Genomic DNA, 23437 nt, shown 5'->3' on the forward strand with positions numbered 1-23437 from the left:
GAGGTCTGTGGATCCCATTAGACTCACATTAGAAGGACTGGCCAGAGAGGTTAATTAAAGGACTGCCTCTCTCTCTCTCTCTCTCAATGTGTGTCAGTGGGCTTACACCATTGCTGGATTTATTTCACAGCAGAGCAGCTGGGATTAATGGTGATGATCTTATTGAAGGTGCTCATACTTTCAAGAATGAATTGTACTCTTCAGATCTTTCATTGTGATTGAAATAAAGTAAAAAAGACCAGAGGAGCTGAATTAAAAACTGTTATACACATTCAAATGATTCCTCGATTTGGAGTGCATTGTGCAACCTTTCTCTCAGCAAAATCAAATGCAAATACTTCAAATATCTCTCTGTGTTTCCTTAGAAGTCCTTTAAGTTTCTTGTGGAAAACAGAAAAGCTCCTTAATGTTATGTAGCTGTCAAGGCTTGTGATGAGACAATGTAGTGTGTGCACCAGTGGTGGAAAGCAAGTACGGTACTTAACTACAGGTTTGAGGTACTTGTACTTTGCTTGAGTACCTCCATTTCATGGCACTTTATTGACTTCTAATGCACTACTTTTCAGAGGGAACTACTGTGCTTTTTACTTAAAGTCATTTGTTTGACGGTTGTAGTTACCAGCTATTTTTCAGTATAATACTTTTTATTATAAAATGGTCCATAAAGTAATTAAAATCATGTGAGATTAAAATACTGCTTACATGTTAATATACAATACTGTAAAAGGATCAAGCTATATAGTGCGTACCATATTTGTTCTTTCAATATTTTAAGTACATTTTGCACATAAAACTTTAGTACAATATTTTGAATGTGCTTTTACAATGAAGTAATACTAGTTTTACTAAAGTAAAGGGTCTGAATACTTGTGCTCCATACTAAATTGTATATTATCTTCACCAGTAGTTTATATTTAAAGTTAATCTTGTTTTTGATGAGTTGCAAAGTTCAGAGTTATCTGATTTGTTATTACAGGTCTTTGTCTTCCTGTGATTGACTAATTATAAATCAAATCAAATGAAGGTAAAATTGTCATCTAAATTACTTTTTATTGTGCATTTAAAGCAACAGTTCTGTCTTTGTACTAAGCTAAGCTAGCCAGCTGCTGTAGCCTTATGTAGTATATTAGTAATGAGAGTGGTGTTAATCTTCTCATGTAACTGTCTGGCAGGAAGCTAATAAGCATTTCCCAAAATATCAAACTATTCCTCTAATACCTGCCTTTCCAAATATAATAAAGGTGTTGTAGTGTGCTGTAACTTAGCAGGACCTTCTTTTATTAAGAGAGCATCCAAACCTAAAATGTCTGACACCACTACTTTCCATTTGGTTTTAATCTAATTTGAAAAACAAACAAATGTGTGATCGTTGATTTATGCGTCCTGTAGATTTATGGGACTCACTAGAGATAGGAGATTTATTAAAAATGTTGACTGTTGTGGTTTTTGTGCTGTATTGTGGATTTGATTCCTTTCACTAAACTCTATCTGTCCTATTCTTATCTGTCTTTTTCACATGCTGTGGAGTTTAATCTGTTTTCATAAAATTTTCATTGAATATTAGTTTCCACTTTCAGGAACATCTCTGTCATTTGGTTGATGCTTTCATCAAATTGCCTGACAGTGCTACAAGGAAATTTCAACATGTGTGGCTCTGGTGTGAAAAGGCAGAAGTAACTGGTTAAGTGTGGATTCACATACATTTGCCTTCTGCTACATGCTACGGGTAGAAAATCCTTAATAAATAAATCACACAGTGTGAAAAATAGACCTATTCACCTAAATTCACCCAGAGACAGGAAAAGCCCATCAGTCACATGTAATGTATGAAATTAAACTCCAAAAATAGTAAGGTTTTGTCCTAAATTCACCTCCAACAACACAACATGACAACAAATCATATTATGTAACAACCTGAGCACCTGACTTCACCTATTTTATTATATGAGCTGAAAAACAAAACCTTAATAAGAATTCCTGTGAAAGATGTTGACCTCAACTGAACGGACGAGCTCCTTCATTAACAAAACTGAAATGAACAGATGACCTAAATTCACCTCCTGCTTTCATCATGTGAGCAAAAATAAACTGTGTGACAGAATAAAAAACTATGCAAAAGGTTCAATCGTGCCAGATGTGGGTCAATCCTGAGCCCATGTTCCTCTCGCTCTCTCCTCCTGCTGTTGGGGTGAGAGAGGGTCGAGAGACATAAGCCCCTTTTTTCACACATGTACTGCAACCCTGACCTTATCGAGACATTACCCGGTGGAGTTGTATGTGTGAAGGCAAATGGTTGAATCAGTTGACTCGGACATTAAAGGGACTTTACCCTGCCCTATCCCATCCCTAGTACAACGTCTGTGTAATGTCCGATCGAGCCCAAAGCATAGACTGTATATAAAGAGGCCCAATGTGTGAGAATTCACAGCGAGCGAGTGGCCGTGTTGATGACGTTTCTATCGTGCAAAACCGAAGAAAACAAGCATGTTTCGTTTCCATGAAAGACAGCAACGGAAATGTCTAACTGGAGAGACAACGAGATTTGGAAACTTCTGTCTGTAAGGGCTGCTGCCAAAATCGTCCGATTGATCCCATGTGTGAATAAAGCAGCTCATTGCCCGGAGAATTCATGGCGAGTGAGTGGGCGTGTGAATAAAAAAGAAGGGTGATTTACACAAAGTAGGCAACGAAAATGTCTTAACTGTAGAAACAACGAGATTCGGGAACTTCTGTCGGTAGGGGCCACCACCCAAAATCGTCAAATTCAAGGAACGGCAATAGACTCTGATGTTTATGACCAAACTACAAACCAACTGTGTGACCGCGGTGTAATCGGCGTCATGTCCTGCCTCCTGCACGCTCTACCCAGCGCCATCCCTCGCCTAAACCAATCGGAGTATTTTCAATAAGTGAGAACTTGTCTGACACGGACAATCTCCTGCGGTGTGCTACATGTGTGAGAGGGAAACTCAGGACAATGTGGGCCCCTGACTGTCCTCATATGAGAAAACAGCAGAAAGAGAGGCGTACAAACAGGGCAAGCGAGCGAGCAGGGCGGTCGGGGTTAGTGTCTGATTCACCTGAAAGTGCAGCGGCAGCCGGACTGCTAATCTACCTCTTAACCCACCATCGCAGCTCAGGGGATTGGGGATTACAAAAATAGGATTTAGGATTTATACTTTTTTATTTTTCTATATATTTTTTTTTCCCCACAAACCCCACTCAGCTCCCTGACTCCTTTTCTCCCTCTACTATTTTATTAACTGAGGCTCATGTGGAACATACAGCAGGGTGTGACTTGTTCATCTAAATTGCATTTTTCTCCTTTGGATTTGTCCAAGTAAAAATGATGCCATTTGAAATTGAATTTTGGTGGCATAAAATACTCTATTATTATGTCTCAGTTGTTGTCTATGAAAGGCGGTTCCCAACCTGCAGGCCAGGATCCCGCAACCAGTCATAAGGCAAATCTGAGGGATCGCAAAATGATTACGTAAATTATGAAAGAAGGCAAAAAACTTATTTTACCACATGAAATCATTTGCATTTATTTTTCATTACTATTTCATAGTCACAGTAAAAGGTCTGTTTAGTAGCTGTTCTGGAGCTTTTAATCAATCTTCATAAGCAGAAACATTTGCTAATGAGCTAGCTTCCTAAATGTTTTGCTTTTTGTATCATTGAGTAAACAATTAAAAAGACATCCCCTCACTATTTTCAGACATTTTATAGACAATTAGGTGATTATTTGAAAATAAACAACACATTAATCCCTAGTCCCTAATAATAATAATAATAATAATAATAATAATAATAAAAAAAAATAAAAATAAAAAACAGATGACCAAACTCCAACCTAAACCTAAACATGACTCCACACCCTGAACTAAAACTATCCAGCTTTCTGGCACAGTGTCCTCACTTCTTTTGCGAGGACACTCGGTCCTCATAAATACGGAAACACACGAACATGCTCACACACACTCAAACGTGTCAAATTCAATCAAGCAGCTCCAGTCATGGCACACACGAACACATGCCCTACAACACCAAAATGCACGACAGCACTCGTGAATGCACTCATGCATGTTCACTGGCTATATAGATACAATCTCCCCATCTCTCTCTCTCTCTCACACACACACACACACACACACAGTAAGTGTTTACTGCATGCTCATTGCTGCATTTCTTGTGTGGGTGTTTGAGTTTTCTTGCCCTCTACCTACACAAACACACAAACCACCAGTTTCAGCGCTTCAATATTCCCCGCAGGCCTGACAGCTTTACTTCTTATTCAATCCAGCAGCCTCGGACTGATAAATCCAACCAGACACATAGAATTGATTGATTAAAAGCTTCAAAGACAAATCCAGCGAAAGAAAGTAGAGGAAGGAAGGAAGGAAGGAAAAAAAACCTGATACATTAACACTCCTCCAGGGAAAAATGTACATTTTCCTTTGTCATTTTCACTAGATCTATGTTCAAATCAGTTTTGAGAAATTAAATAAGCTGACATATTGTCAGGTATCTTCATTCCTCAATGTTAGTCTTCTTTGGTTCATAGACAGTGAATTTATATAATGAGGTGGTTCTGAGGCTGATATGTGTTTCTGACTTCACAGCGATGTCAAAACAAAGAAGGACAAAGGTTGTTGATGTCATAATCATGTTTCAACGCTGCCGGGTTTCCATCAATTGTGGTTTATGCATCATTTTCAATGCAGTGCAAAGACACAAACACATTCACAAACACACCCGTGCACACATACGACTCTCATGAACACAACACACCTTTCTGTTTGCTGATGTTTTGAGCCACTAGATTGGTTCTCCTTAGTTTCACCAAGAAATATGACAACTCTCAGGTCCATTTGGTCGTTGTTCTTGAGCTTTTGTTTTAGGTCAACGTGGAGGGTTAGTCTCTTGAAAGCTCACAGTTCATTCTTCGCCTCGGAAACACAAGGTCGAGAAAAAATAATCCCACCTCGAGAAGCTTTGGATGATACCACAGAATTTCTTTCCAAGGTCAAATATATACCTCACCTAAGTCCTTAACCCTTGTCTTTGGGTCAAATTTGAAGAGAAATATGTGTTTCTTTTTAACCAAATTACACAAAACGTTAAGTACAATTGCAAGGACTTGATCACTACTTTCATTGAATTTTTGGGTATTCAATTTTATATGATTTGAAAAAATTTAAATGGGAAAATTAGATTTTCCCCCCAAATCGTTCAGTTGACTATTATGACGTCAAAAATAAAATACACGCACATTGATCATGGTACTAAAAAGTAAGGACTAACAAGCACTCAATCCTAAAAGGACTAAAAAATAAGATTTTGTCTAATATACACAAGCACATTCTCACTGAGAAGCACAGTCAAAACTAAAAAGACTTTAAGATCTCTGTTTCTGGTTAAAGATGCATTTCCAGAAGCAAAAGTTTACGAGCCGAGGGAAAAGTTTTTTTTCTCCTCTTCCACATTGTGAATCCATTATGAGCCTCGTCTCTGTTTGCTCTGCGGCTCGGCTTTTAATCGTGCTCAGTGCTCTGCCCATGAAACATTGATGCCCTGTGTTTCTGCCTGGTGATGAGCTCCGCACAAAGCTAATATCAAACACGCTGTGAATCTTTCACAACGCCCGAGGATGGAAGGGGAGCAGGGATTTTTATCTAAACTGCATTCTTTGTGTTTACGGCCAAACATCAGCTCAAGACCACCTGACAAACCCAAATATTATATTCTGATGAAAGCACGCGTCTGCCCGGCAGCATAGGATTTCCAACAACAGTGGTACTACGTTTTGTTTCTGTGCTGTTTCGAATGGTTAGAGACAACAACACAAGTCTGAGGCTCGTGTGTGGACAAAACAAGCGCTGGAGCGTTTGTGTTTGACCATTGGAAAATGGCGCTCGTCTGGTTACTCCTTGTTCTGAAAGATCCTTTCTCCTTATAAACAGTTTCTTCACATAGTCGAGCCCTAAAATGTATCGTCATATCCACAACTTCTCACTTTAATGATTTTGTGCACTTGATCATGAAAAATATGTATGAAAATATATAAAGATAACACAACCTTGTCGATGCATCTTAGATTAAAATCAAACTGTAATAAATCAAGTGAGTGCTGAAAAATAAACATTATGAGTACATACTTCCCCTTCTGTTATGTCCTCTCTAATGCATGTTTAAACAGCTCAAGGGCACAATGCAAAGGGCAGATATGGAAGATTGTGGATCAGTAGACTTGAAGAGTTTGATTCAGAACTCATCATTTAGGTTCAGCATCCAAATTCCGCCTGTGTTCATCTTTGTCAACTCCTTAAAGGAACACGCCACCGTTTTTTTGAAATAGGGGTTATTCACCGTCTCCCCTAGATTTAGATAGGTGGGCAAATGCATTTTTTGTCTCAGTTGGCTCACTTTTACTCACGACATGCTATCCGGCAACAAAGGATTCCATTCACTATGCTAAGCTAAACTAGTGGTGGCGCTGCCGGACTAAGACAATGTGTGACACCCACAAAATAAGTTTTGTGGAGATTATTACTTTTTGTTTAATTTCCTTCTATTGCAATAGTATTTTATTTGATTCTGATTTATATAATTGATTACTAATGAGAAATTACGGAAGAAGCACCCAATTTCATGTATTTCCTAAAATGGACACAGGGTGGCAGTAAGCACGAGCAGCGTCACACTGGGACATATAGTGATACGCAGAGCAAGATAAGCTCATAATCCGAGTGAATGGAGAATGAGCAGCTGTAGTCCTGCGTCACTGATTCCTCTGTAATATTTCCAATACTTCCAGGTTAGTTGCACACCTTTGATGTGACTACACATGTTCATAAGCTTATATGAGTCCCCAGTGATGTGTGCTCTGTGAACTAAAAGTATGTCAAATGTGTAAACAGTTAAGTTTGACAGTACGCAGTTGAGAAAATGGCGGCCGACGCCCGCAGATTGTTTAGGTTATTTGTTCTTTATGGCTCCGGGGCATTTGTGTGTTATATTTTAGTGTGTGTGGAAAACAGCTATGTGTGTACTACAACGTTAAAAGTGTAAAACGTGAATGTGAATGTACAGTATAAGACCAGTTACGGCTGCGGCCTGGTCTGAGGGTGCAGGCTATGGCCTGGTTTAAGGGCGCAGGCTACAGCCTGGTTTAAGGGCGCACGTGCGGTAATATTACATCAATACAGATTCAGTTCATAGAGTTGAGTGCCAAGTTATGAGGCATATATATATATATATATATACATATTATTGAAGTTTGTGTTCTTATAGTGTAAATGTAATACAGTTTAACTGCAAATGAGAATTATTCTGTTGTATAAAGTGGATACTTATAAAATGTACAATTATTACAAAAATACTCTTTTGGGTAAGAGAACAAAGATAACAGATTTCTTTAGAAAGAAGTGCAGATATGATTGATGATGGACCAAAAATGTGATTTAAAGGGAAAATGGTTGTTTTTGGTTTCATACAGATGTTAATAGGTTAATGTTTGGAAATATGTGAGGACCCATTTATGTGAACACAGACCTTTGAAGACTACATGGCTTCATGTTATCCAAATGTGGATATAACCTGTGCTTCAATGCAAAGCAGACAAAAATAACAGAAAATAATTCATGATTGCAGATCCAAAGTTAAAGTGAAGTTGAAAATAAATATAATCCGAGTGAATGGAGAATGAGCACCTCTTGTCCTGCGTCACTGATTTCTCTGTAATATTTCCAATACTTCCAGAGCACTCCTATCAGAGGGTTATCTATATATCTGCCAGCGGAGACCTAGTCGGGACCCGCTACAAATGCATGCACTGAGACAAAAAAATGCGTTTGCCCACCTATCTAAATCTAGAGGAGACGGTGAGTAAACCCTGTTTCAAAAAAACGGTGGCGTATTCCTTCATGTCATGTATAAAGCTCAAAGCACTATAAGATGGTCTCATTGTGTTTTATCAGATGTTTGGCTACTCACAACCACCTTAGTCACATAGATACCATCTCACTTTTAGAATGCAACTCTTCAATTCAGCTGACATTTCTGTTGAAGCACCGGGCAAAAAAACAGAACTGGTGGACAGATTATAAAAAAAAAGAGAGACAAATGTGAATGTAAACGTTTTGGCAGAGTATTCACCTTCATGTGTCGTCGCCTCCGTCTGAAGCGCAGCAGCTCCTTGTGTTGGCGGGCGATGAAGTTGACGGCGGCGTACTCCAGCAGGGCCGAGAACACAAACAGCAGACACACGGCCATCCAGATATCAATGGCTTTTACGTAGGACACCTGAACAGGGGGCAGAAAGGGTTAGAGGCGTCTGGGAGCTGTTCAGAGGCTTTGTTATCTATTGTTGTAACAATTCCAAATTTTGCTGTACCACTAATTGTCTCAGAAATAATTGCAATTACCAATATAATTCTTTCTTTCATTCAAATAAAAAAATTTTTTTTTCATTTATGTATTACTTTTTCAAACTAATAAAGTTTAGAATGAATCCCAGGATACATCTTTTGGTTATCTCACTGTCATGTGACCCAGGTAATGTAGTAACACAGGTACACAGCCTATGAAGTAAACCACGCCTCTTTATTATCGTAAAACATTGAATTTTTTTCTGAAATGAACATAAAATTGACAATTACTTTGGCACCTTAGCTAATGTTAGCAATTTATTGCGGTTAAACAAAGAAATGGCGATTAGACAATTATGTAACAATTGTTACAGGCCTATCGCCATCCATCCAGGACGTCTTACTTGATAACTCACTTCATGCCAAAGTTTGATAAACAGTTTCTTCACATAGTCGAGCCCTGAAATGTATCGTCATATCCACAACTTCTCACTTTAATGATTTTGTGCACTCAATACACTGCATGAAAAATATGTATGAAAATATATAGATAACACAACCTTGTCGATGCATCTTAGATTAAAATCAAACTGTAATAAATCAAGTGAGTGCTGAAAATAAACATTTTGAGTCTATAAATTACTTTTGAAGATTGAAACGTATATTGTGTGTGCAAATTATTAACTTTATCTGCAATTCAATGCATAATAACTGACATGGCTCTACAGTCTTGTCTATCAGGAGAGAGTTCCTCCTTGCAAGAAGACATGTTCCCTATTTATTTTGTACCATTTGGATGTTGTGGCATTTTCATTTTTCTCTTACTTTTCTCCTACAGAAACTTTCACTTTTAAAAGACCAGTTATGCCCGGCTTAATTATAACAAACTACACACACACACACAATAGCACTCAGCGCACTAAGCATGTCCATATGATGCACAATGAATCAAAAGTATCTTTGTGCGTCAGAGTTTCAGTTTCATAATTCACATTTTACTTTTTAGGACAAACAGTTATGCGTAGTGTGAGAAAACTACATTCGTTGTAGAAGAGTGGCTAAATATGCAGCAACCAGGATAGCGAAAGACTCCCTGAGGTGTGAATTATTGGAGTGAAAAACTTGCAGATGCTTAGGTTGGTACTGAGAATCCCCTACAAGTTGGGGCAGATATATCATTGCTCAGTTGTGGGTTAATCCAGTGGCACGTTCAGCCCAGACAAAACGTAGCCAAAACGTTATACTGAATATTAAACTGAAACGTTGGTGTGTTAAACCCTCAATTAACGCAAGGACAAATAGACTCACATATTTTATCATACTGCAATAACCACCCTCTATGCTGCAAAAAAATAATGTGCAATATGGAAGCTGACGTGAAATAGATCAATGCAATTACAGAAAGTATGCATGTCTGTGTGTTCATACTGTTTTTTTATGCAATGACTGGGTGTGTATGACCGTGTGTGTTTATGTATGCTGCTAATGCTGCTATATGTTTCTATTTTTTTTTTTAAGTGCCACTAGCACTTACATTATATTTTTATAGACTCAATGAATGATGCACTGACTGGAGAGCACTTTTAATTTCCTGTGACAATGACCTGTCACGATAACAAATTTTGCTGGACGATAAATTGTCCCAGAAATTATTGGGATAAACGATAATATTGTCGTTCTGAGACCATTTTCATCTTAATATAATGATAATGGCATAATAATGCAGGTACACCTTTTCAAAGATCAATAAACTTTTATTTCTAAAGAATATTTAATGCTGGAACTGGAAGACATTTTAAATATCCACAATAAATGAACAAAACAACCAAAAACAATAAATAAAATGGACTCTCAGTCTCTGTTAACAAAAAATACACTGGAATAAAAACCAAACACAATAAAAAAACAATACATAAAATGGAAATTTTTCGCACCGCGATAATATCCATTTAAAAATTATCGAGCTCATTTTTATTTATCATGCGATTAATTGATTCATTGCATATTGCGACAGGCCTAACAATGACAATAAAGACCTATTCTATTCCTATTCTATTCTGCTGTGCTTTTTTTAATGCTTTTAATGAACATTAACAAAAGAGCACACATCACACCTGTCTTAGCAGCACTTCACTGGTTACCAGTCCAGTATAGAATTCAATTTAAAATTCTGGTCCTTACTTTCAGAGCCTTGCACGGTCAACTTCCTTCATACATCTCTGATTTGATAAAGCTACATACTCCCACCCGTAGTCTGAGGTCATTAGGTCAGATGCTAGTGGTCCCCCGCACTCAATGTAAAACTAGAGGGGATCGGTCATTCCAAGCAGTGGCTCCTAGGCTGTGGAATGACTTGCCTCTCTCGCTACGTTGTGTAGATTCTGTCGAATCTTTTAAAAAGCCGCTGAAGGCTCTTCTGTTCAAGCAGGCTTTTACTTAGTCGAGTGGGTTTTATTATGGTTGTTTGTTATGTTTTCTATTTGTATTTCAATTTGCTTGTATTGTGACCTCTTGTGTTGTATTGCATTTTATTGTGAAGCACTTTGTGATTTTTATCTGTGAAAGGTGCTATACAAATAAACTTTACTTACTTACTGTGTGCGCAAGTGCACTTCATTTTTATTACCACCCGTTTACATACACGTCACTGCTGCATTGGTGAATCTCGGACACACCCACCCAACGAGAGCAAACACACCTCAAAGTACCGTTTCGAGGAAACATGTCGTTCCATGCGGAACGTGCCCCAGGTTTAGAGGGGAAAACACTGAGAGGGAGAAGGAAATTAAAACTGAAGTGCTCCTGAACGTGACACTTCACTTCGACAGGGGTCAGACGTTAAACGACTGTTGGAGGTTTGCTCCGTGCATAGAGTTTAGAGTCGTGTTATCTTTATACGTGCATAGAGTTTAGATAACAATATTATGATGCTCTACATATAAGAGGTGGGGGACGAAATGGGATGTTTTAAATCGGTCCTTTTCCCCTTTCGTGCCAACGGCGACTACATCATATCCGTTTCCAGCAAAACAGAGCGATAGCGGAACATTCTGAATATACATGTTATGTACTTCTTTACAGATTAAATACATGTCAGACTGACTGACTTGTGATGTGCATTTTTCTTAGAAATCAATTAGTTTTTAGAAATGTCTCATTATACATTGTCTCTAGAAGTGTATTATTCAACTGTTGTCTTTGTTAAAGAAGGAACCCATGTATCGTGAAAGAATCAAATGGGGACCAAAAGCATATCGTCCCAGCCATACTATATAGTATAATAGTAGATTGAACACACTAAACAGATGAAAAAAAAAACCGACACAATCAGCAAACAAAACCAGTCGAATGTCAGCAGCCTCTACGCACGAAGTGTGCGGTGTGAAGCGAGATGGACAGGAAAAGGACTGTCCAGATAATAAGAGCTAAATGAAGTCTGGTCGGATCATTGTCTGATTGCTATCTGCCTGCCAAGCGCCATTATTGGAGTGCATTCACCCCGGCCTGTCATAACAGCTCTCCGTCTCCCCACGCAATTACACCGTGCAGCCTGAGAAGGAGATCCCCGCTCCGTCACAGAGAGAGGAAACTCACAATCAGCCGTTTAAAATCCAATTAAACTATGACTTGAGATCACTTTCACAAACACACAGTGCTTATCCTCGCCGCTCTGCCTTGCTGCGAGTCGTGCTCGTTTGCGCTGCGTCTGAAGCACATTTATCTTTGAATGCCCGACTGAACCCCCCAACCCCCTCAGAGCTGATGAGGCCTAAACGGCCAACTGGTTCACTTGGTATGATTGTCATCCAGGCAGAGAGAAAGAGAGAGAGAGAGAGAAAGAGAGGCAGAGAGAGAGAGAGAGAGAGAGGCAGAGAGAGAGGCGGAGAGAGAGAGGCAGAGAGAGAGACGGAGAGAGAGGCAGAAAAACAACAGAAAGAGGATTCTTACATTCCCCCAGTTTAGAGATACAGTATGAAAGTATTTCAAAAATAAATAAGTTGAGTTTTAACGCCACTGCTTCTCGGATCAGACATGTCAACAACCATCCTGAGGCGTTCCTAGACACAGAATCAGTCCTACTTTCCTCTGACAAACATAATAAAATGACACATTGCTGATTGACGTCAAATCAGTACCTTTTTCACGCTGACATTGTGTAGTTTAGTTGCTTTGAAACCTCATTAAAGTACAAAACGTCTCTTTAGAGGCAGGTTAATGCTGCTCGTTGGCATTTAAGTTAACGTGACCAACCTTTGCAGTCGTGTTATTGTGTAGCATCGTGGGCGAATGCTATGTTTTTTCTAGACTTGTTCATACCTGCATCAAAGATACTTTCTCTTGAGTTAACCATCCATGAATAAATCAGAACCTAGTGTTGAATTAACATCATCTGCTTTGTTAAATAATTCTCAAAAAAGAATGTCCTCCTCTCTCCTTGCCTGACATGGCGCAGCCCTCCTCTGTGGCATGTGAGAAGAGCCGTGTGTTTAGGTGTGTGTGTCTACTGTCAATCACACACAAACACACACACACACACACACACACACACACACATATATGTGTGTGTTTGAGCAGTATGCCCACCTAAGCTCAGCTGTGCTGTGTGATCATTATTGTGACAGCTGAACTGCAGAGGAATCACGGTTCACTTGTTCAATTTTTAGAGCGCATAAAGCACCTAATGTCAACAAACACTGAGTGTGTGTGTGTGTGTGTGTGTGTGTGTGTGTGTGTGTGTGTGTGTGTTGGGGATTACATCTTCCCTGGACATAATTATACAATCCTACTGGCTCATGCAAAGTCTGACTGTTTTTTCCCCCCTCCTTTAATCTGAAAATCCCTCATAGGAAAAGATTTTTCTCTCCTTTTAGAAGTTATTTTTCTCATCTTTGTTTTCCTTGAACTTCTGTTGAAGTTCTGTTCTTGTCTCTTTTTTTAGTTTTCCCCCTCCCTGTCTGCCTCTCTGCTACCATTTTCCCTCCGCTCTCCTCACTCTAACACAAATTGGTCAATGGAAAGAACTTTTTTTTTTATCTCTCCTTTTCTGTTCCCCTCCCGCCATCTTTCCTTGAAGTTCTCCGTGAAGTTTGCTGGAAGTGATGTACTGTTGCGTTTTATGTGGGTTCGGTCCCACGTTATTATGGGATGGATTCAAATGTAGCAGATTTGTCAGCTAAACATTCACTCTGTGAACTTTACTTCAGCAGAGTAGAACAAAAATCGTTTTTAAAATGAGTAATGCTGTTGATGCCAAATTCCTACCCTACGTTATGTAACTTAAAAATAGTAACATCAGCCATTTCGTGCCTGTTCTTAGGTGGCAGGAGTGAAAATGAGTCACCATCAATATTTGTTGTGTTGTGGTTTCAGAATGATGAAGACAGTTGGAGAACAGATATAAAACAGGATGTCGGCTAAACTACCAGGTTTCTCCCAAAATGATCTACAGATTTTTAAGCCCTTTTATTTTTTTTCCCCCCGGGGTGAGCCCTAGGTTTGGGCTCAGACCCGAATGTTGACAACGTCTGGCCACAAAAGCTGGTACTGAAAAGGGTGCGTTTGATTTGTCCTCACCTTGGGCAGGGAGGCTCTGGAACCAGAGCTCTGCGTGGTCATGGTCAGCACGGTGGTGATGCCCAGACCCACCCGGGCGGGCGCGGCGTCCATGTTGATCCAGAAGGAAACCCAGGACAGGATGACGATGAGCAGTGAGGGGATGTACATCTGGATCAGGTAGTAGCCCATCTGACGCTCCAGGTGGAAACGAGCCTCGATACAGGTGAATTTACCTGGAGGAGGCAGGGAGGGGGAAGGGGCGGGGGGGCAATGAAGAAAGGGAGGCGGAAAAAAAGAAGATTGTTGTCATTAAAAGCGAGGAAGCTGTTTGTGGAAGACGGCAGGTAAGATATATGGAGAGAAAAAGAGAGAGAGAGAGATCCAATGGAAAAATACGTTGCATTTGAATTTACTCAGATGAAGGAGGGAATGAAAAGAAGGAATCCGCGTGTGTGTGTGTGTGGGGGGGGGGGGTATGAAAACAGAAAAACAATTAGTATTGTGATGAGAGTCTGGTTATTGAACCTCTGGTTAACACATTGGCGCTGGAAACCATCGCAGTGTAATTTATGTTAAATAAACCTGATGAACACACGAAGAGGAAAATACATTAACAACTGTGAGATTATGAAACAGATGCTAACCCTGTGTGTGGCGGCATCTTTTGGCTCTCTATATAAATTATGGCACATAATCATGCCTTATCATTATCATTATTTGGCCATTATTTTGCTTCATAGATAGTGACAGAGAGGAAATGGTAGAGAGAGGAGAAGACCTACAGCCCTGGGCCTGACTTGAACAAGGCCTGCTTTGATACAAATGTATTTCAATCAGTAGAGACTCTATTTCAAGTGTACACATATTTATTGCACGTGCAAAAGATGATGAATGAGAGTCTTTGCCGACGTTTCATTACCGGGATTGCTCCGGTGCCGCCGGAAGTTCTGTGTTTTCAGCCGGACGTCCGTTACCTTCCTCTTTCTTTGTGTTGGCATTTTAAACTGCGGTGGATTTGTGAGGACTATGGTTAACTGCTCCTCAGATCTCTGCAGGGTAAATCCAGACAGCTAGCTAGACTATCTGTCCAATCGGAGTTTTCTGTTGCACGACTAAAACAACCTTTGAACGTACACAAAAACAAGTTCCTTCCCGAGGCTATTTTGCTGAGGCACCGTTGCTCCGTCCGGCGCTTAGCACCGCCCCGAATACAATTGTGATTGGTTTAAAGAAATGGCAATAAACGAGAGCAAGTTTTTCTCCCATCCCAGAATCCAGAATGGCAGTGCTGCGGAGAAAGGTCATCATGTTAAAGGGGTAGAGAAGCCGTGAGAAGAATTAGAACCCCCCCCCACCAGGTGGGGATAAAGATAATGCTGAATTCTGGAAAGATGGATGAGAAGAGTAGCTCAGACCTGATAGTCATTGAACTTACACTAAGCTTCATTTAAAATAAATACTTGACAACAAATGCTGGCAGTCCCTTCGAGAGTTCAAGTCAGTCATTTTTTGTTGTTGTTCAGTCCATTTTGTGACGGCCCCTGCCTAACTACTAAGATGTAAGAGTGGCTTACTGCTACTGTTTGTCCTATGCGTGCATGAAGGTACCACGGGAACGTGGTTGCAGCAGGCAGCCAGATTCAGAGCACCTGGGCCAAGCGCTTCCAGGTAATACAGCGTCTGCACTTTTTGGCTTTTTACATTCACATCTACATCACTGATGCTACATTGACTGAAACTCAACATTTGAAATGGATTCTTTAGTTGCTTGCCGGGTTAAGCCTGTCTAATGAAGTAAACTATAACAAACCGGTAACTGTGACAGACGAGGCGCTGTGTGTGTCTTAAGTATAACTTCTGCGCATTAAAGATGTATTTCTAAAAAAAAAACTTTAAGCCAATCAGGGTTCACAAAGAAAGTACAAACCTCCCATTGTTTTACTCCATCTAGTTTAAATCTATTTTGATGTTCAGCATTTTAAAAGGAAAAGAAAGACTTGCACCCTCCAAAAGGCTATTACGTTGTAATGAGATGGCTCATGATACTTACAGCTTCAAAGATATTCACGACTCAGTTATATTATATTATATTATATTATTCATATAGCCAACCATTTTGTCTCAGTAGGTGTCCTTTTTTTTTTTTTTAACTTGAACATCTCATTGGGAAATGAGCACAAGAGGTGGATTCCAGGAAATAGAAATAATAACGCTGGTCGATGTTTAAACTCTACTTAAAAGCAAAATGTTCTTTCAGCAGTTTCCCCGAGGCGGTGCGGTTTCATCAGCAGTGAGGAGTGTTTCTGAATTCCCTATTATCTTCATCTGAATGGGTGCATTATCTGAACACGGACAAAAAAAAAAACAGGTGGACGTGATGAGACAGAGGGGTACAATAAAAGAGTGATCCAGAGAGACGAGGAGAGGGGGAGCAAGAAAGTGAGAATGTGGGATTAGAGAAGGGGGAAGCTGTTGGACTGGCAGTAAAAAAAAAAGGAGAATAAGCCGCAGAGGGGAAAAATAGAGGGAATGAAGCCAAAGTTGACAGTTTTGAGACAAAAATGTCATCTTTCTTCAGCTCTCACACTAAGCCAACGTGTAAATCGCGAGCGGAAAATCAGAGAGACACAAATGCCCGGCTTTGCTGGATATCAAAAGAAACACGGTGAATACTAGAAAACAAACCTGGCAGGTGGTTTTGGATTTATACTGCCTTTTACTTGTTGCCATAACAGCCTGTGGCAGAGTGTCTGAGAGGTGGCTCAGAGGAACATGTAGCACTCTAAGAAGTGATGACACGACAGAAAATGGAGAAGTTATTGCGTCTTCCTCCCTCATAAAATGGAGACTATTTCTCTGTGCGGGTCTTAAATTATTAAAACCACTATGAGCAAAAGTTTTATTTGGACCTTTATAAATTATACAGCTGGCATACGTAGTCATTTTTGGAAAAATATTACAATCTTGGTACGAAATTGGAAGCTTTGCATTGTCCCATTTTTCCATTCTAGTCATTGTGGTATTAAAGGAAGTACGTAGAAATTGAGCAACCTGATCTCACAGAAATACGTGAAACGACCACGACTTCTTACCACCACATTACGTGGTGGGGTTAAAATGAGATGCCGGCACCATGGAAAGAATTCAATTTAAAACTACTTGGTTAGGTTTAGGAAAAAAATCACGGCTTTGGGTTTGTTATGTACCGTAATTAAGTTAAGTATGTAAGTCAACATGGACTTTTGGCGGGACATCAATGGCGGTCTCCTGGGTGAATGTCCCGTGTTTGTTTGACCCGGCCATCCACCCTGATAAATATAAACAAATAAACTCTGGTCGATTCGGGAAGCATCCTCCAATCAAATCATATTTATCTTTTTTTTTGGGTTATATTCTCATCACACACTCGACAGCCATTTTAATTCCAGATCTCGCCTCCCTACGTGCACACGTTCCATCAAAACAAGCTCCTTCCCGAGGCTATTTAGCAGATGCGCCGTTGCTCCGTCCGGGCCTTATCGCCGCACATGACGATTGTGATTGGTTTAAAGAAAATGTCAATAAAACAGAGCATGTTTTTCTCCCATCCCAGAATGTTGTGTGGACTAGCCAGACCCTCCTCTGTAGAGCTGTGGAGGAAGGTCTGGCGATGCGAGACTAACTTGAACTTGATATTTTTAACCTTATTGGTGTCACCTTCCTTTATCTTGGTTCCTTAAATCACATGTATGGCTTTCTTATGCGAGTATACTGCACAAGCTGTGTTGTTGCAGTTGAAAGTCTGCTGATCTGCAGCTGCCCGTTGTAGTCCGCCAGAAGCAGCGGTAGTCCTTGTGTGGCTGTGACGGGAGAGGAACTGTGGATGTTTACGCTCGCAGCATGATGCCTTAAAAGGGGAGCAGAGAGATTAGGAGGAATGGAGTCCACCGCCTCCTCCTAATCTCTCTGCTCATGGTTTACTACAATATGGGTCTTTTAAGTGAAAAGAGCCCAGTTTTTTACCATTTATATTTCAGTCTCTATTAGGGCTGCTCGATTATGGAAAAAAAAACATAATCACAATTATTTTGGTCAATCTTGAAATCTATTTAACTTGATTACTTACTCATTGACTTTCGGAGAGATGTTGCAATTATTGATTTAAAAAAAACAGTTAAACAGTTTAAATTCAGAACACAAGACGAAATAAGAAAATAAACAAAACGTAATGTGCAAAAAAATTACATTGTTTTTGTGATCGTTATGAGCCAAAATTGAAATTGTGATTAAAATGTGATTCATTGCACAGCCCTAGTCTATTTTATTTCTTTTTTTATTTCTTTTGGACCTCCTAGCAATCAAACTGTGAAGTCTACTAGTTTGTCAAAGATGAAACTATAAATAAATATAAAAATACTGTACTGTACACATGCTACTGCATATGAAACACACACACAAAGTAGCATTTTCTGCGCAAAAACAATGTGCACAAAGAAAATCGGCAACATAGATAATCACATTAACACAGCGCAGCGGCCTTATTTACATGCAGGACAGTAGCACCTGTAACAAATGTCCCTTCTCCTCTTTCTGTAATGTAATGAGCGCGCCAGGGCTCATAATAAAATGCAAGAGAGCCAAAGAGCAAGATGGCCGACAATCCATTTAATCAAAGAAGATCAATGGAAGGCAGCCTCATCGGTTAGAGTTAACCCTAAATGACTGGAGAGGAGAGGAGTGGGGAGAGATAAACAGAGGGAAAAGAGAGGGGGGAAATGACAGGAAAGAGTGGAGGAAATGTGACGTTAAGAGCAAGCGGAGAGAGGGATGAGGAGGAGAGAAAGAAGACGAGAAGAAAGAGGGAAGGAGAAAATGACAGAAGGAGGAGGAGGAGGAGGAGGAGGAGGAGGAGAGTCAATGGGGTGGACTTGATTTATAGCTGTGATACACTTCAGAGCTTTTAAGTGCTGTCCATATTTTCCATCTGATAAGAAGATTGAAATTATTCAGCTGGGCCCCTATCTCACTGTGGAGTCTGTGCGCGTGTGTGTGTGTGTTGGTGTGTGTATATGTGTGTGTGTGTTGGTCTGTGTGTGTGTACTTTACAGTGCAGTGTCCTTTACATCCACACTGTACTTTCATTCATACTCTACTTGTGTGTGTGTGTTCTTCTAGTAAAAGGAAGAACACCCATACACACTTTTGAAGTGTGTTGTCTGAGCTACTTCTCCATAGTCAGTGCATTAGCTACAGTAGATGGCGGTCGGCACTCCCCACTTTGGAGAAGCAGGAACGGACACGGAAGCTAAGCACCATCCTGCTATGGACGGGGGCAGAAGCTAAACGCATTTTAGACACCTAAAAACATCAATATCAGTTTAAGTGTTCGCTTTATTTACAATATTTCCCCCGCTTTACCTTGCTGTCAGACAGCCCTTTACGACGGGGAACTCAACCCGTTATCTCTGCTCTCTTCAAAGCCACCAGACTGCTTTGACAAAAAGTCATTTTACCTGGCATGAACACGGAAGATGCTGAACTACTGCTGCCTCCATCGACTAGACTTTGGTGAATCCGAACTAAGCCTTTATTAAAACACCAAAGTCACGCAATTAGCAGGGCATTCAGACCAAAAACAGCCCTGCATTGAAAAACACAAGGGGATAATTTGGTGTCATAATGTCAATACAATCCAGGAAGTCTGGTAATAGATCTATAGATGGGTCTGAATACTCCTCAAGACACCAAAACACTGCACAACGGTTTATAACACTGTGATGAATCATTTTACAACTCTGGACGGTTATCAAGGCAACAATCCATCGGTCTTACATCGCAACGATGTGTAAGTTGCGGCAAAAGTTGAGTCAGGGTCAACATTGGTATGATGACTTGGTTTTAAGGGTTAGGGGTAGGTTAATGTCGGGGTAAAGGTTGGGAATAAGGCTAGGAAATATAGTATGTCCTGCATGTATACCCAAACACACTATAAACATATCACCAGCCAGAAAACAAAAGCACCCTGCAATGCAGAAGAAACCGTTATTAGTATTTCAAACAGGGCTGTGTGTGTGTGTGTGTGTGTTTGGCGGGGTGGATGGAGGGATTGGAAAGAAATAAAAAAGACAACAGTGTGAGAGAGGAGGACAGAGAGCTGCAGGGAAATGCTCCCTCTCTCTTGGAGTCACAATAGACTGCAGCTAATAAATCTGGGGGGTAACGACACCTTAATTCCCTCTTAATGCCTGATTGGGAAGCAGCGAGGCATGTACACACTCATCCACCCACACTAACACACACACATATATACAAACGATCGCACACACATACCCACTAACGTACATATGTACAGTACACACCGTCACAGAGGAGAGTAATAAGCCGGAGATGAGATGAGAGAGTAAAATGAGTAATATAGGATCGGATGCGGAAGATAGAGTAAATTGTACTTGAGGAATCCATGCCTTCGACTGAAGAAAAGAAGAGGACAGAAAAGGTTTAAACGATAAACTGGAGAAAGAGATGGACGACGCATCTTCACTTCCTCCCGCTGTGCAAAAGTGAAGCGATACAGGTGCCACGTCTTTTAATTTTGGAGCCAGAGTCTGTGCAGTAGTGAGGCTGCGGTATCAAAGTCCCACCCATAAACCCGCCCGACCAATCACGAGTCAATCACAGCTGTCAATCATGCCGTTTCAGCCCCGTTTTAAATAGCATCAAATAACTAATAAAAACATTTTGGAAAAATGAACACTTGAACAAACATCCACGTCATAAGAACTACATAAAATAACAGAAACCATCTTTGGGAAAAATAAAATAAAATGCGAGGTGTAATTTGACTTTTCAGTTTGGCCCATGTCCCATCCAGTAACAAGAAGGGGGCTGGATTTATGACCTATTCTGCAGCCAGCCACCAGGGGGCGATCCAGATGTTTTGGCTTCATTTATACGGTCTATGCATCGACCCCTGGTTTAAACCTGTCATAGTCAGATTCGACAGCGGCCGCTGCGTCCGAAGAATCTTTTTAGAGCGTCTTAACCTCTTGAGCTCATAGGTTTGGGTGTTACAGCATATTTACTGTTTGATTCAGTCTCTCTAATCCAGCACTATTAATCTCAATGTATGCTTCCTACCCAGCACCAAACCACCGAGCACTTTGCTGTTAGGCCCCGATTAACCCTCCACCTACAACCGTCTGTGCAGTGTGAATGCACTCTGTCTCTTCCAAGTTCCCATTAAGTAGGGATGCCCCGATCCGACTTTTTCAGTCCCGATACCGATGCCAGGGCTTTGTGTATCTGTCGATACCCGATACCCATCTGATACCGTTGTTGAATTAATAATAAACCTATATACCTTCCACCTTATACCTTCCTTCCACCATGTGGGAGAGACTAAAGGCACCAGACTTTCCTAACTAAACATTACTTTCTAAAAACCAAATAAAACAGATATGTAGTAATGATTGATCATTTGCATGTATTGTATTAAAGAGAACTGGTTGTGCGAAAGCCCCGTTCATTCCAATGAGAGTTGCTCAGAAGCACATAAAGCAATCATGGAGCTTGAAAATACCTGGATCTTCCGCTTGATGCTTCATTGCGTTCACGATGGACATGCGCTAACAAACAGTTTGTTTTTTGTTGTCAATACCGCCAACTCTCGTTCTTGAGCTTCTCTTTTGTGTCTCTTACAAGTATATACGTCGTTCTCTTAATACATCCATGGTAAACTTGGCGAACTCATGAACTCGCCGTTTCATTGCCTAAAATATTCACTAACGTTAAACATTGTGTTTTCGTCTTTCCTGATTGTTTACATGCTTAGCTAAATAAACGATGGATGTATTTAGAGAACCAAGGAGATGTAATCATTATGTCGTGCTACAAGCTAGCTAGATAATGGCTAGCGCTAGCTACTAAGGTTAGCCCGCAGTTTCGTGAACAGAGCTTCTCTTAATACATCCATGGCTCTTATCTTATATCTTAATTTAAGACAAATTAAGATAATTTGTTTTAAAATAAGGAAAATGTTTTTTGTAACTTTAATACACACTAACTATCACTCAACCTGGTTTAGGGGTTTATTGCAAACGCTAAAAAAAAACAATGTAGGTCAAGCTAAATAATGGAGCTAGTTAGGTAGCTAACGTAATATATTATATGTCCCTAAGAGCCAATGTGGGTTTAAGTTTAGGGTTTAACACTTATCTTAGGATACATCCGAGGGCTGTATGTTGTAAAGCCTGTAACGTAGATGAGGGATGAAGCCATGGATGTGTTAAGAAAAGCTCTGTTTTACGAAACTGCGGGCTAACCATAATAGCTAGCGCTAGCTTGTATCTAGCTATGTCTGTAGTAACGTTATGTAGGCATATATGTATAGTGTTACCATTCTCTTAATACATCCATGCTAGCTACCACTGATGTTAGCTACAAGCCGATAGCCCCAGCAGTTTGGAAAACGCTAATGACGTTACATCCACGTTACAGGCTTTACAGGCTTTAAAGCTATAGATAAGATAATAAGATAATACCATGGTATTGTTATATGTATTAGCTAATAGAACACATGGTGAATTACAGCCATTAGCTATATCCATAATAACAGCTACAGGACCTCGGGAGAACCGTCATATAAGCCTGCGCAGTGCAGGGTGACGTGTGCGGGCGCAGTCCCGCGGGTCTGCTCGCGTTCATCATGCGCGTTCATCATGCCTAGTTTAATAACTCTGGATCCGGCTACTAGTGAATGTTAAACATTTTTAAAACATGATGTTTTAAACAAGGACCCGTTAAGTGTTCGGGCTGGTAAGTTGATGTACCCAAAAAGAAATTATCCGCTGAAATATAGAAGTTTCTTTCGCCATGCAAAGTCTTTGGGAAAAGTATTTCTGGGCCAGAGGGGTGCAGTTCCACCGTTGGCTGCTAAGCCCATGGTCGCTTTAAGACATGGCGCTGTTCCTGGGGGCTTGGACGCATGGATGGACGGGACGGTTTCAATCGTTCAAACAGGAAATACCATAAAAGGAATATTGCATGAGATTGACTCTCAGCGGGATTCAGTGACAGAGAGAAACCAGACTTACAGGTATTTATATAACAGAGCAGTGGATTAGCACTCCATTGTCTCTGCTGTGCGTGCAACTGACTGTGTGAGTGTGTGTGTGCGTGTATGTGTGTGTGTTTGTGCGTGTGTGTGTGAGAGCGTGAGAGAGTGGCAGTGCTGAGACGTGTCAAGGCCTTTCGTCTAGAGGTGGATCGTTCATCTCCTCAGCAGTGACAGCAGACGTCAACCTCTGTGTGAGTGATGGCTCTGAATCTGAACTAATCAGCCTGCGGCACACACACACACACACACACACACACACACACACACACACACACACACACACACACACACACACACACACACACACACACACAGTGACTTTGACCACTGGTTTGGTGTTTTGGATTTGAATGTGACCTGTCGATTTTGTATTTTTGTAGAAGATGTTTTCCTTGGGAGTTTAACTTTACTTTTG

The 23437-nt window shown here is 40.5% G+C and overlaps 1 protein-coding gene across 3 annotated transcripts in view; it reads right to left on the reverse strand.

Annotated features, from left to right (window-relative positions):
* glra1 (glycine receptor, alpha 1) overlaps window positions 1-23437 on the reverse strand; it is a 141867-nt gene that overhangs the window by 21426 nt on the left and 97004 nt on the right. For all 3 annotated transcript variants that reach the window (XM_039813115.1, XM_039813114.1, XM_039813116.1), the window contains 2 exons: window positions 13947-14161; window positions 8161-8307 (listed from right to left, as the gene is read on the reverse strand). In XM_039813115.1, the coding sequence (XP_039669049.1) occupies window positions 8161-8307; window positions 13947-14161 (362 nt within the window). The remainder of the gene's footprint in view (window positions 1-8160; window positions 8308-13946; window positions 14162-23437) is intronic.

The sequence above is a fragment of the Perca fluviatilis genome, chromosome 10, assembly GCF_010015445.1.
Source record: "Perca fluviatilis chromosome 10, GENO_Pfluv_1.0, whole genome shotgun sequence".
Lineage (NCBI taxonomy): Eukaryota > Metazoa > Chordata > Actinopteri > Perciformes > Percidae > Perca > Perca fluviatilis.